General features: G+C 36.0%; 1 protein-coding gene across 2 annotated transcripts in view; it reads left to right on the top strand.

The window, feature by feature from the left end:
• The window catches only part of BRE (brain and reproductive organ-expressed (TNFRSF1A modulator)), a 746,464-nt gene that overhangs the window by 255,849 nt on the left and 476,396 nt on the right, over positions 1–14,219 (top strand). For both annotated transcript variants that reach the window (XM_006835176.1, XM_006835177.1), the window contains exon 6: positions 10,743–10,817. In XM_006835176.1, the coding sequence (XP_006835239.1) occupies positions 10,743–10,817 (75 nt within the window). The remainder of the gene's footprint in view (positions 1–10,742; positions 10,818–14,219) is intronic.

The following is a 14,219-nucleotide window of genomic DNA, read 5'->3' as shown; positions in this document are numbered from 1 at the left end:
GATGTGAGGTGTATCATTGCTGACAAAAGATGGATTATGCCTGAAAGCAAAGAATACAAGAAGATGTTTACTTGTGCTTTATTGACTATTCAAAGACATTCAACTTTGTGGGTCATAACAAACTTTGAATAACATTGTGGAGAATGCATACTCCAGAACACATAATTGTGCTTATGAAGAACTTGTACATAGATCAAGAGGCAGTTGTTAGGACAAGGGGATACTAAATTGTTTTGAATCAGGAAAAATATGTATCCACTTATTTGATCTGTATGTTGAACCTGGATTATATGAATAAGAATGTGACATCAGAATTGGAAGAAGATTCATTAACAACCTGCTATATGTAGATGACAGAACCTTGCTTGCTGAAAGTGAAGAATACTTGGAAAACTTACTGATGAAGATCAAAATTATGGTATTTTCAATCACCTATTATGCATGTGAAAGTTGGCTATGATTAAGGAAAACCTTAGAAAAATTAATGTGTTTGAATGTGTTGGCAAAGAATGTTGCATGTACTATGGACTGCCAGAAGAACAAACTATTTCTTAACCTACAGCTATATGTTCCTTAGAAGTGACAGTGGCAAGACTTTGTCTCTCATACTTCGGATATATTATCATGGGGACCAGTCCCTAGAGAAGGATGTCGTGCTTGGAAGATAGGCAAAGGAGAGGAAGGACCTTCAGTAAGATGGATTGTTACAGTGGTAGCAACAGTAGGCTCAAACATAATAATTGTGAGGATACAGGATCAGGCTGTGATTTGTTCTGTAGTAAGCAGGCACCTAAGAGCAACAACAATAACAAGGTTATAGTGGGATGTTCTGGTGGTGCCAGTTTGTCAATTATCAGTAAACGCAAGGGACTTTTCTCATAATTTCTTTAATTTATGACGCTTGAGAGCCCAGATGGCATTTGACTTGTAACAATAATCTTGTGGTTCTTTTGAAAAGGGTGTACATAGTGTGGTGGCCAAATGTGTTACAGCATGACCAGATTTATATTTATTTTTAATCAAGTGGAGCTCTTGTTGGCATGGTATTTTCAGTGGGCGCATATACATGCTAAAGTTGGACAGTGAATAAGGAAAATTGAAGAAGAGTTGATGCCTTTTAATTATTATGTTGGCATTGAATATTGAGTATTACTGTGGACTGCCAGAAGAACAAACAAATCTGTCTAGGAACAAGTACAGTCAGAAGTTTCCTTAGATGTAAGAATGGCAAGACTTCATCTCATATTCTTTGGATGTGTTATCAGAAGGAATCGGATGTCATGCTTTGTAAAAAAAAGTGTCAGAAAAAAAAAAAAAAAAGATGACCCTCAGCAAGATGGCTGCAACAGTGGACTAAAACACAGCAATGATTGTGAGGATGGCATAGGACCTGGCAATGTTTTGTTTTGTTGTACATTGGTAGCACCTAACAACAACAAGGTCAGATAAAGGAGCAACTACTAACAACAAAGCAAAAAAAAAAAAATATATGAAATTGTCTCTATACATGAAAGTGAAGTCCTAAAAGGAAAGGAGAAGAGAGAGAACTGAAGCAGAAAGATAAAATAAATGATGAAGAAACCCTAAATATTCCTAAATATGATAAAAGATGTAAGTTTACAAATTCAAGAAACTTAACAACCCCCAACCAGGATACATGCAAAGAAAAAATAAACTTGGTATATCATGGGCAAAATACTGAAAAACCAAACAGAAAGAGAAACTCATAAGTGGTCAGAGGAAAATGACAGTTTTTATGCATGGGAACAATTATTTGAGTCTTTACTGACTTGTTACCAAAATAATGGAGGCCAGAAAATAGTGCAAGGCTATCTTTAAAGTACTGATAGGTTTCTCCCAAACTCTTTGGCTGAAAATGATATTTTAAAAAATGTAGTTTTAATTTACCTTATGTTTATTATAAATATGAATGAGATTAAGCATCTTTTCTTATGTTTAAGTGCCACTTATTGGTATCTTTTGTATATCTTTTGCATGTTTTCACATTGAGTTTTAAAAAATTGTTTATCAAGAACATTAACTCTTTGTAATAAAGTTGCAAATACTTTTTTCTCAGTTTGTCATTCACTCTTTGACTTTGCTGATGTCCCCCCACCAGAGGATTTTTATGTTTAAATACCACATTTATCAATCTTTTCTTCTATATCCTCTAAATTTGGAGTCATATAACAAAACCATTCCTCATTGCAAGTATACATAGGGAATTGGTGTTTTCTTCTTTATGGTTTCAGTTTTTTATATCAAAATCCTTTATCCACTTGAAATTTATCTTTTTTTTTTTAATTTGTATTGTGAATTGAGTGATAGTTTACATGGAAGAGCATCGGTTTTACACTCATTATTTCATTGTGATGATTATCATTGCCTCGGTGCATCATCGTTCAACAATATTTGCTTCTACTCTCTGTTGCTGCTTTTTTTGTTTTTGCGGGGGAAGATGTATACCAAAACACTCAGGAATAAATAATCATTTAAACAACCAAAGGGCACATTCTGCAAACCTGTTTCCTGGCCACCAGCAAACAGTCTTTCTCTTTCTGAGTCCAGAGTCCTCAGCTGCTCCATCTCTCCATGTCCTCATCTCTACCTTCATCTCTAGTGTCGCTGCTTCTTTGGATAGGGTACCACATTCCACTCATGCTCTTATCCCTTGATGGTCCTAGGGTATTCTGTTCCTGGAATGTAAGAATAACTACTCCCCCCTTTATGTTACAAAACTTCTACCTTTACAATCATGACAATCACAATTCATCATGATAACAACTACTCACTATTGAATCATAAGAATCTTATCTCCATCTCCCTTCACCAGACCTGTCTGGACAAGTTGAAAACCATTCAGTGAGGAGTTTAATTTCCCCGGCACTTTCAGAAACTAAACTTCCTCTTGAAAACTTGTAAGCCAAACACTTTGTGCCTTTATACAGATAGGCAATGTCTAAGTTGCCTGTCTGTATCACTCCTGTGTACAAAGGGGGTAGTTTTACCAGCACTGTCTGTTGAAGAGACCATTTCCTTCCCATTCAATGCATTATGACCCTTTGTCAAAGATCAGTTGGCTGTATATCGAAAGGTTAATTTCTGGATTCTCAGTTCTGTTCCATTGATCTTTGTATCTTTCATTGTACCAGTACCAGGCTCTTTTGACCACTGTAGCCATGTAGTAAATTTTGAAATCAGAGAGTGAAAGGTTTCCAACTTTGTAGAACTTTATCTTGAAATGTAATGTTAAATATGGATATAGCTTTTTTTTTTTCCAAATTGCTACCAACACCTTTAATCATCTATTAAATGTATTTGAGACTTCATTTTTGTTCTATTAGTCTGTATTTCAATTTAAGACTAGCACTCTATTATTATAATTATTATGTATGTATAATATGCTTTGGAATCCTGGTGTGGCATTGTAGGATTAGAACTGGACCACAAGGTTGGTTTGAACCGCAAGGTTGGTGGTTCTAACTCTCTAGTCACTCCTTGGAAACCCTATATGGGTTGCTATGAGTCAGAAACTATTTGATGATACTTAACAACTACAGCAAATATGCTTTGCTGTCTGATATTACTAGTGCCCTCACATTGCTTTTTTCTTATTTTTCGTGGTTGGGATTAATTGCTTAGGTTTCAATATTATCTTTTCATTTGACTTTTTAAAGTTTACCTCAGTGTAAATCCTGGATAGCTTAGGTCTTTGTGAGATATGCATTTAGAGCACTCTACTCTTACTTTTATAGCATTTATCACAGGTTTTAATTTATAGAAGTGACTCATTTGATTAAGTCTGACTTAATCCTCTAGACTGTAGGATCCACAAGGGTCGGGACAATATCTGTTTTACTTGTATTTGTAGTATCTAGCATACATTTCAGGCTCTTAATACATATTAAGGAATGAATGAATAAATTTTGAGGCTTGATGTTGAACTTTATTACTTTCTGAATAGGCAAGTATTTTGGCTATTCTGGGCCTCAGATTTCTCATTTCTAAAATAGGTGTAAATGAATTATATCTACTGTAAAATTTCTGTGATAAATAATTTATCTTTGAAAATAGTTTATAAAGTAAGAGTTATTATATAAAAATTCCACTTAAATTAATTTTGACTTCCCTTTTCATGTATGGTAATTACTATGTACTGTGTCAAGGGATGAATTCTAAACTTAGTTTATTGATTGTTGGAATCCATTTGAAGAATCACCCTTACCAGATTGTCACCCAGCTAAAGTTACAGTCCCTCTTCAGTGTTTCTTAGCTTTTAGTTATCTAAGTGGTAAAAGCAGCCAATTTTACATAAAAGCTTGTTTATTGACAAGATAACAGTCTCTAAGAAAAGATATAACATTCCCCTCACAGAACTACCTTGGTTTGGAATCCCTTCTGCCCAAGATGTCTACTTGTCCCTTCCAAAAAAGAGAACTATATCTAATAAGTTGCCAAAACCCAGAGCCTTGTTAGTGTAAGTTACTTGCCAAAGTACTATAACTTGACAACATGAATGCTTTACACATTTATTGTTAATACTGGGGAAATTGCCATTAAGGCATTTGTCAGAAAGCCTGGCATTTTAACAGTCATAGATCAGATACATGCATCCAAGGAAAGATTTGACCAAGGATTGATAAAAAATCAAATTATTCTGTTCACTTGGCTACATCTAAATGTCTCATTTTCAGCTTACAGGAAAGATTGCTATGGAAATAATCTTTGATGTTGCAACAGAGTGACCATAAATTGCTTTGAATAACTGTTGGAATGTCAGTATAAAATCAAAGGAAAAGTCATTGTCTCATTTAGTATTCAGGAAATAATTTTTGCTTGTGCTTTGCTTTTCATGTTTTGGTTATTATAACTTCACTTTGACATTAAGATATGTTTTCAATCACTGTGTATTCAGTTCCCAGAGGAAGATTATCTTACAAGTCACAAGGAAAATCAGTGGCAGAACTGAAAACTGAATTATTGGGCAATAGTTTCTAATGTTTCCAATACTGCTAGACACAACTGTTACTTTTTTTTCTTTTTAATTCTTTCAATAGCAAAATAAGGAATGCATGGTAGGCTTGAAAGTTGGAAGTGCTTTTTATGTTGCCCCAGGGAACAAATTTGTCTCACAGACTTATGTTTCTTTTAATGTGAATTTAATTTGGTAAATCAGACTGTAGTTGGTCAACACAGATTTATATGAGTTTGGAGATCAACATCTTTTATCATAAATTTAGTTGTGTAAATCAGCCTATTGCCAATAAACATAAGCTTATATTATTTCTAGGGTCAACATTGTGAGGAGGGATAAAGTCAAGTTGGAATTTTCTGAGCATTTTTAAGAGTATTCTCTAAAATAGCCATGGAATAAAAATATATTGTACAAACTAAAATAGGACAAAAGAGCTAAAATACTGTTTGTGGACTAAAATAACTAGCAGCTCAAATTGAACCCAAGTGTTAAATATGTAATTGTCTTTCCTATAACCTTATATGTACAAGACTTATTTTATTATTATAATCCAACATTTTAATCCTTTTTTCGCCCCCTTCTCAAAACATTATGGCTCATTGAGTTTACAGACTTAAAGTTTTGAAGCTGTCATTGTAACCTACAGAGTGACATTCTACACTCCTACCCATCCACTGTTGTTGTCAGCTTTGACTCATAGCGATTCTATAGGACAGAGTAGCACTGCTTCTTAGCATTTCCAAGACTAAATCTGGACTAGACAGTCCAATTGTTCTCATGAAGAACAGCTGGTGGTTTTGAACAGTTAGCACTGTTCAATGCTTAACTCACTATACCACCAGGATAGTACAAAATAACATTTTACACTTTGTTATTATTAAGTGCCGTCAAGTTCATTTAGACTCATAGCGATCCTATATAGGATTTCCATGGAGCAGTTAGTGGGTTTGAACCACTGACTTTGTGGTTAACAGTCCAGTGTTTACCCCACAGCGCCACATCAGGACTTCACATTTTATACTAGTAGGTATAAATGACCATTTATTCATTGTAGCTGGTTTTCCTTACAAATTGAAAATGAAGAAATGAATTAAGTTTTGATTTATCATTCTATCTTACTAACTCCCTTCCGTAACCTCATCTAATTTCATCATGCTTTTTAAAGACCTGTCTCAACAACACCCGACTCGATGGCACTTAACAACAACAACAACTCAACAACTCAGGAATGACATCCTAATGTTCCACAGACTTATAGTAACCATTTCAGTGTTCACTAATCTGATCTTTGGTTTTACCCAGAATGATAGTTGTACATCCTACAGGAATCTAGAAATTGTTCACACTGTGAAGAGAAGAGCTCCTGGGTGACTTTTGATCAGGAGTGGAGTTTGTTTGCTCCAATAACAACACTGGCCTTCTTGCTATTCCTTTAAATACAGGCATGAAAGGGGGCTTCACAATGTTCAAGGAAAAATGGAATTAAAAGATAATGGAATTTTCCCACGAACGTTTTGAAGCCCCCAATATTTATACACCAAACATTTGCATTTGTTATGTCTCTGTTTGAATTTTTCCTCCAGAGCCCACATGTCTTGCTTCTTCAGCTGCCTCACAAATGCCCCCTTCTTAGATTATTCTATAGAGGACCTAAATCCCCACTATTAGTTTGATGCAAAGGAGTATCTTAATCTGAATCCCTCCAGTTAGTGTGATGAAAATGAACTGAAAGTGAACAAGGGCTGGAGCAGGTGGGAGGTGATTACAGTAAGCAGGCTAGACATATGCTGGCGCAGACCAGTGGTGATAGAAGTAGTGAGAAGTGTTTGGACTTTGGATATATTTTGACAACAGGCTTTGCTGACAATTTGTGTGGAAAGAAAGATAGGAGTTAAAGATGATTCTAAAAATTTTAACTTAAGAAACTGAAAGAATCAATGCCATACTGAAATGAGGCATAACTACTGAGGGAAGAGCACACAAATCTTTGGTTTTGGTCATGGTAATTGGGTAAATGCAATGAATGAGGAAAAGGTCTGGTATGGAACCTTAAAATTAGGAGTCATCTGCTTATAAGTAGTATTTAAAGTCATCAATCTGGATGAGATCACTTGGGGAATCAAAGATTAATAAAAGAGTTTTTAGGGTTAAGCCTTAGCATACTCTAGGATTTAGAAGTTGGGGTGAATACAAGAAGGGCCAAATAAAGAAGAACCAAGAGTGGGACCCTAGTGATGAAGAGAATATTCTATGAAAGAGGCATGATCAGCTATGTCAAAATGCTGCTGATAAATAAGGTGAGACTGAGGAATGGCCATTGGATTTGGCAATAAGGAGGTCATTAGTGACCTTGATGAGCTGTTTGGTAAAATGGTGGGGAGGAAATGAGTGGTAGGAAGAGAATAATAGAAGAAATGTAGACCTCAAATATAGACTTCTTCATTCTTGTTGTTAAGTGCCGTCGAGTCGGTTCCGACCCATAGCGACCCTGTACAGGGTTTCCGAGGGTGTAAATCTTTACGGGAGTAGAAAGCCTCATCTTTCTCCCGCGGAGCAGCTGGTAGTTTCGAACCGGGAGACTCTTTTTTAAAATGGAACAGAGAAATCTAATGGAAGCTGAAAGGGGATATGGAGCCAAGGAAGACTTCCTTTTTTCTTTTTTAAATGATGTTTGTATATTAATGGAAGTGAATAAAGAATGGACAATTGTTGGGAACATGTATTCTTTGATGAGTGCTCATTCCTCTAGCGCTGAATACAGCACTAAGAGAAGACTGTACTTTTCTCTTCCTTGTGCCTTCACACTTCCTCCAGGCTAGGTGCCCCTCTTATAAGCTCTTATGTAACACTATACTGCTATAAGTTGTTCCTATGCGTATCCATTTTATAGTATGATCCCTTGTACTTAAACACAGACTCTTTTTTTAGGTCTGACTGCATCAACACTCAAAGAAACACTTATCATGGTATGCTAATTCTAGATGTTCCGAAGCTTTACATAACACAAAAAACATTTCTGGTAATCCTGTACTATAGAAGACAAGAACTATGTTAGAATTTTTCACAAATCTTCTCCTTTGCTACCCCCACCTCCCATTCAGAGCTATTTGTGGATCCTCAGATGACTCTTAAATATTCCCTCAAGTGTTAAATTGTGGGAGACCTGCACATATTGGTGTTCCATCATGAGTAAAGCAGAACTAAACATAGACCCAACAGTAATAACAGCAGCAATCCTGAGCACAGCTGAGCTGTAAGCACCAATCCTGTTTCTCACCATTGGCATTCCAGTAGCAGAGTGCTTTCAGTGCCCTTCTGTGGCCTGTCTCAGTTTTGATCCTGTACATTCAAGGCTCTTATTTCTGCCTTTTCTATTTAAGGTTGGGCTTGTGGTGATGAACAAGTGCTCTGTTCTAAGCCAGGGATTTATGTAAGATGTTGTAAACAGTAAAACAAAACTACAACAAAAAAACTGTTGTTATCATTCTTATCTTCTGAGCTCAAGGTTAAATTTCTGTCTGTGTTTTCAAGGCTTTAGATCAGAATTTAAAAAAATTAAGGCTAAAACCTTGAAGCCAGTTGCTAGGATGTTTGTGAAAAGGGATGGTGACTGTCGTTGAATCATCTGTAAGAGCTGTGCATGCGTGCTCATGTGTGTTCATCCTTCCACCCATTTAAAACATATTACTAAATGCTTGTTAGATTTAAAAATGTGTTTTGGAGAATCTCAGTAGCTTTTTTTTTTTTTTTTTCCTTTTTTTAAGGAGGAAAAACCAGGATGATATTGGGAACACTTTAGTAGTCACAATATGGGATAGATAGAGATCTACTCCTTCTAGATTAACCTTGGAATTCTTTGTTCAAACAAAATGTGACAGTGAAAGCCAGTATGATGGGGCTTCAAAACATTTGTGGAAAAACTCCAGTTTTACAAAACCTTTTATGAACTGGGTGAAGGTTTACAGAGTTAATAAGTTTTTCTATTCAACAATTCATGCGCATTTTATTTCATGCTATTGATTATAACCACCACAGTGTAACATTACTTATCCTACATCCTTTCTGAGTTTCCCATTTCCATTCCTCTTTCTTTCCTAACCCTTCTGAACTTTGTCCTTGGGTAAATACTGCCCTTTTGATCTCAAACCGTTGATTATTCTAAGGAATTCTTAACTCCTTAGTATTATTGTTCCTCTTCTAGACCGGTCTATTGTTTAGCTGACAATTGAGCCAGGGTGGTAAGGAAGACTAAAAGGTGACTATGGGTCATTCTGGTGTCACGCTGTGGAATAAGCACTGGACTACAAGGTCAGCATTTCAAACTCACTAGCCCTCCTTGGAAACGTTATACAGGGTCACTATGAGGCTGAACCAACTCAATGACATTCAACAACAACAATAACAACAAGGGTCATAGTCTTGAAAGTTCCACCAGTCTCTCTTCGACCAGTAAGCCTGGTCTTGTTTTTTAATAATTTTGAGTTTTGTTCCACATTTTCTCCCCCTTCTGATGTGATCCCTTTTAGAGCAGTTGGTAGTGGTAGCCAGGCACCATCTTATTATTCTGATCTTAGAATCACAGAGACTGATGTTACCATGGTTCACTAATCCTTTGGACAAATCCATTAGTCTTCGATTTTCTTCACTCTTCTTTCCCTTAGAAAGGAGAGACCAATAGTTGCAGCTTAGATGTCCAGTCACAAGCTTTCAAGACCCTACTCATTACTCACCAGTGTAGAATGTAGAACATTGTCTTTGTGGACTATGTTATACCAATTTACCTTAGCATCCGAGGTCCAGTGACTCATTCCCTCAGCATGTTTGGTTATGTCCAAGTATTGTTTTATAACTTGGAGAAAATTTCATTATCTTTTCATTCCATTTTTTTTCCATGACCTTTTTGACGTCCCCTTGTATGTCAAAAGCCAAAACTGAACTGTGTGTTTACAGTGAGATGCCTACTAGCATGGCAGCCATCCTTGATGCCTTTAATTGCTCTTGGATTCCCTAGATCTCAGCATAGCTTTGTTGGAAAACCCCTCCTTTACACTATGACAAGATTTATTTTAAAAAGGGATTCCTTAAACTTACTCATCATTAAAATTGAGAGAGAACATTTTTTACATGTATTTTCTCTTTAAAATAGAAGCTCTTATGTACAGCTTTATTAAATACTTTACCAAATTTCTGTATTTCTTTCCTATGGAGATTAGTTCATAGTAGAAATTACTGAAAATTATTGGTTGATGATATGGTACTAACAAAATATCGGGTTAAAAAACTTATTTGGTTAACCTGCTGATGTACTGCTTTATGTGGGTAGGGTTTGACCTCTGCATGTTCCTCCAGACACTTTATAAAGGATGGTGGTAGGGATCATCCCCTTGTGGGTTATGAATATTAGCGAAGTTGTCTGAATGCTTTAGTCAAATGAATCAAAGGGGTAGTTCTGTCTCTGTTGTTTGAATTTTTAAAAATCAATCATACATTCATGTATTCTTTTTTATACTTCTAAGGAACAAAAGCTAATACTACTGCATTATAATTTTATTGTACATTTAATATGTAGATTTAAAAATTCTAATTGTGCCTTTTAATAACTAATAATTTAATCATTCTTTTGGATCCTTCTTTTCTTGCCTGATGTTAGGAAACCCAATATGAAGATGCCTACATCTTTAACAGGTTGAACTTGTGGCCGAGCTGTAATTGGCACTTCACAGCTATTTTTTATTTTAATTGTGTTATTATACCCTTCTTTCTACAGACTGGTGAGTTTTCAGCTCGTTTTCTTTTGAAGTTGCCAGTGGATTTCAGCAATATCCCCACATACCTTCTCAAGGTAAAAATACATGATGATCAATATGAGAATCTAAATGAGCTTTTAAATTAATAATTGAACTCTGAATATTTGTAGGACTTGTTTGCTTGTATTTTGTTCAGATGATACATTCTTCTAAAAATATTTATTGCTTGAAGATCTATTCTGTTACTTTGTTGCCTAAAAGTTAAGTTGTAGTCTTAAAAGTAATTTCAAAATTAATTTCCTTCTAAGTTAGCATAAATAAATTATACCTTTGAACAATCACTGTTATTTAATAATGTCATTGGGATGAAAGGCTCCTATGAATTGACTAATATTCTTTCTGTCTTTAAGTTGTTGTTGTTGTTGTTAGGTGCCTCTAAGTCAGTACTGAGTCATAGTGACCCTATGCTCAACAGAATGAAACACTGCCTGGTCCTGTGCCAGCCTCCCAATCATTACTATGCTTGAGCCCATTGCTGTTGCCATTATGCCAATTGCCAGTCAGTCTTTTGGGGATCTTACTATTTTTTGCTGATTCTCCACTTTACCAAACATGATGTCTTTCTCGGGATTGGTTCCTCCTGATAATATGTCAAAAGTACGAGAGATGAAGTCTGGCCATCCTGGCTTCTAGGGAGCATTCTGGCTGTACCTCTTCCAGCACAGATTTTTTTGTTGTTGTTCTTTTGGTGGTCCATGGTACTTTTAATACTCCCCTCCAACACCGTAACTCAAATGCATCAATTCTTCTATGGTCTTCTTTATTCATTGTGCAACTTTCATATCATATGAGATTATTGAAAATACCATGGCTTGGGTCAGGTGCACCTTAGTCTGCAAATTGACGTCTTTGTTCTTGAACATCTTTAAAGAGGTTGGCTGCAGTACATTTGCCTAATGCAGTAATATCATTTGATTTCTGAACTGCTGCATCCATGAGCGATAATGGTCTTTAAGTGGATTTCATATCCTGGTGTGGCACTGTGGGTTACTGCACTGGATTGCAAAGTCAGTTTGAACCACAAGGTTGACAGTTCGAGCTCAAACTCTATACAGGGTTGCTATGGGTTGGAACCGACTCGATGGCACTTAACAACAACAACATGCCATGATAGAAGGTATAAAAAGCCCTGGTGGCACCATGGGTTAAGTGTGGCCTACTCACCACAAGGTTGGGGTTCAAACCCACCAACTGCTCCTTAGGAAAAAGATGAGGCTCTCTCTTCCCATAAAGATTTGCAGTCTTGGACACCCTAGATAAGGTTGTTATAAGTGGAATCAACTTGATGGCAGTGAGTTTTTTATGCTATAGGGTGTAATCATTTTCTTTATTTACATAAGCATTTGATCTCAGGCACCTGAAGAATTGGGATGTTCCAAAGAGACCCACAATACATGGAGGGGATTATAATCATTGTAATGAAACAAAGTATATGATTTGTGTAATGTAAAATAGATGATCTGCCCTTTAAACTTTCACTCAATTCACAATAAAAACTTTAAAACAAAAAACAAAGAGACCCACAGTCCAGTTAAGTCAGTTTATATGGTATTTTTAAAAAAAATTGATGTTGGCAAGGTATGCCCTGGGAAGTTGTAAATTTGGGGAAGAGTCTGTAAATACTTTGCAGATAGGTGAAATCCAAGTGATTAGGTTATGGTCAGTGTCTGAGCAAGTTCTGAACAGGGAGCCTTAAGACAAAGGCATAGATGAGGATTTTGGTCATAATTTAAGGTTAGCTGGTTGCCTTCTGCTTTGGTCACGTTATCCTGTGGGTTTTCAGTAGGCCTGGATTAGCAGATATTGTGAATTGAATTAGGGTTCTTTTTGTTGTTATGAAGTGCCATCGAGTCAGTTCTGACCCGTAGCAACCCTGTATAGGGTTTCTGAGGAGCAACTGGTGAACTTGAACTTCTGACCTTGCAGTTCAAATGGCTTTGTTTGAAGCCAATCTGGTTCATTAACCCCCAGCACCACGCCAGGACACCCCCCAAAATATGTTGAAGTCCTAACTTATGGTGATCCTGAGTGGAAATAAGGTCTTTGAAGATGTAATTTGGTAACATGAAATCATCTTTCCTTTTCATATGAAGTTGGTGATTAGTTTTTCCATTTCAATGAACAGTGATATTGGAATCTGAATTAGAATTGCATAGTATCTGTAGATCATGTTGAGTATTATTGATATTTTAACAATGTTATTTCTTCCTACCCATGAACATGGTATATTCTAACATTTATGTGTATGTCTTTTGGTTTCTTGTCATAGTGTTTTGTATTTTTCTTTTGTTTCTCTGGTTAGATTTATTCCTAAGTGTTTCATCTTTTGAGTAGCTACTGTAAATGCATTTATTTTTTCACATGATTTACTTTAAGAATTGTGTTTGTTACTGTAAAGGAATCTTATTGACTATACCTTGCCACTTTGCTGAATGTTTCAATTAGTTCCAGTAATTTTCAGAGTAGGTTTACTTCACCATTCTAAGGGGGGAGGGGGGTGGAAAATTTAAACTTTGATTAATTATTGAGATAGCATAGAATTTGACAACTTACTATATTGGTTTTCTAAAGTGAAATTTTATTGTATTGTGTTGAACTGTCATCCACTCATAGTTTATATTAAAATATACCTGTTTTAAGTAGAATCCTCTGATACTAGAATGGGGGAAAAAAGAGTTTGGTTAATATTTTACTCTAAGCATATATGCATCTTATATGAGGTGGGATTAATTCATTCTGAAAATGAAGCCTGACTTCAGAATTTCGGTGCTACTCTTGGGTTAAATAAATCATTTGCATAGAAGCCCAGTCAGTGGGAAAATATTTATGTATTAGTTAGTGTTTTTTAATTGCAGGTAATAGAAACCCAGCAGAAACTAGTGTGACCCAAAAGAGAAATAAATATTCTGAATTTTCTAGTCCACATAAAATAGGTCCCATGTTTTATGGCCTACAAATTAAGCCAGACCAACTTGACCACATCTGTCCCACTTGGGTTAAGGTGTGCACACCTGAACTTTTCATCTGGTATGTCTGTGGGGAGAAGTAGTGGTCTTTAGAATAAAGAAGTGATTTCTGAACAGGTATTCAAGTAAAGAAAAACTGAATACTTTTCTCTTAAAAAAGAACTCATCATTACAAAATAGTGCTCTTAATTTTTTTTAGGGTTTGATGAAAATGTACATGGGCATATTCCTGTCTTAATTTTTGTCCTAAGGAGTCCTGGTGGTACAGTGGTTACGTGATCTGCTACTAATTTAAAGCTTGGCAGTTCGAACCCACTCAGTGGCCCCTCTGGAGAGACCTGACGATCAGCTGTTGTAAAGATTACAGGCTAGAAAACCATGTAGGACAGGACTATTTTGTCACATGGGATTGCTGTGAGTTGAAATCTACATGATGACACCTTCCAACACTGAAAATGATTAACATTAAGA

The sequence above is a fragment of the Chrysochloris asiatica genome, unplaced genomic scaffold (genome assembly GCF_000296735.1).
Source record: "Chrysochloris asiatica unplaced genomic scaffold, ChrAsi1.0 scaffold00016, whole genome shotgun sequence".
NCBI classification, from domain to species: Eukaryota; Metazoa; Chordata; class Mammalia; order Afrosoricida; family Chrysochloridae; genus Chrysochloris; species Chrysochloris asiatica.
The sequence above is the reverse complement of the archived record's forward strand: the minus strand, read 5'-3'. Positions and strand labels throughout refer to the sequence as shown.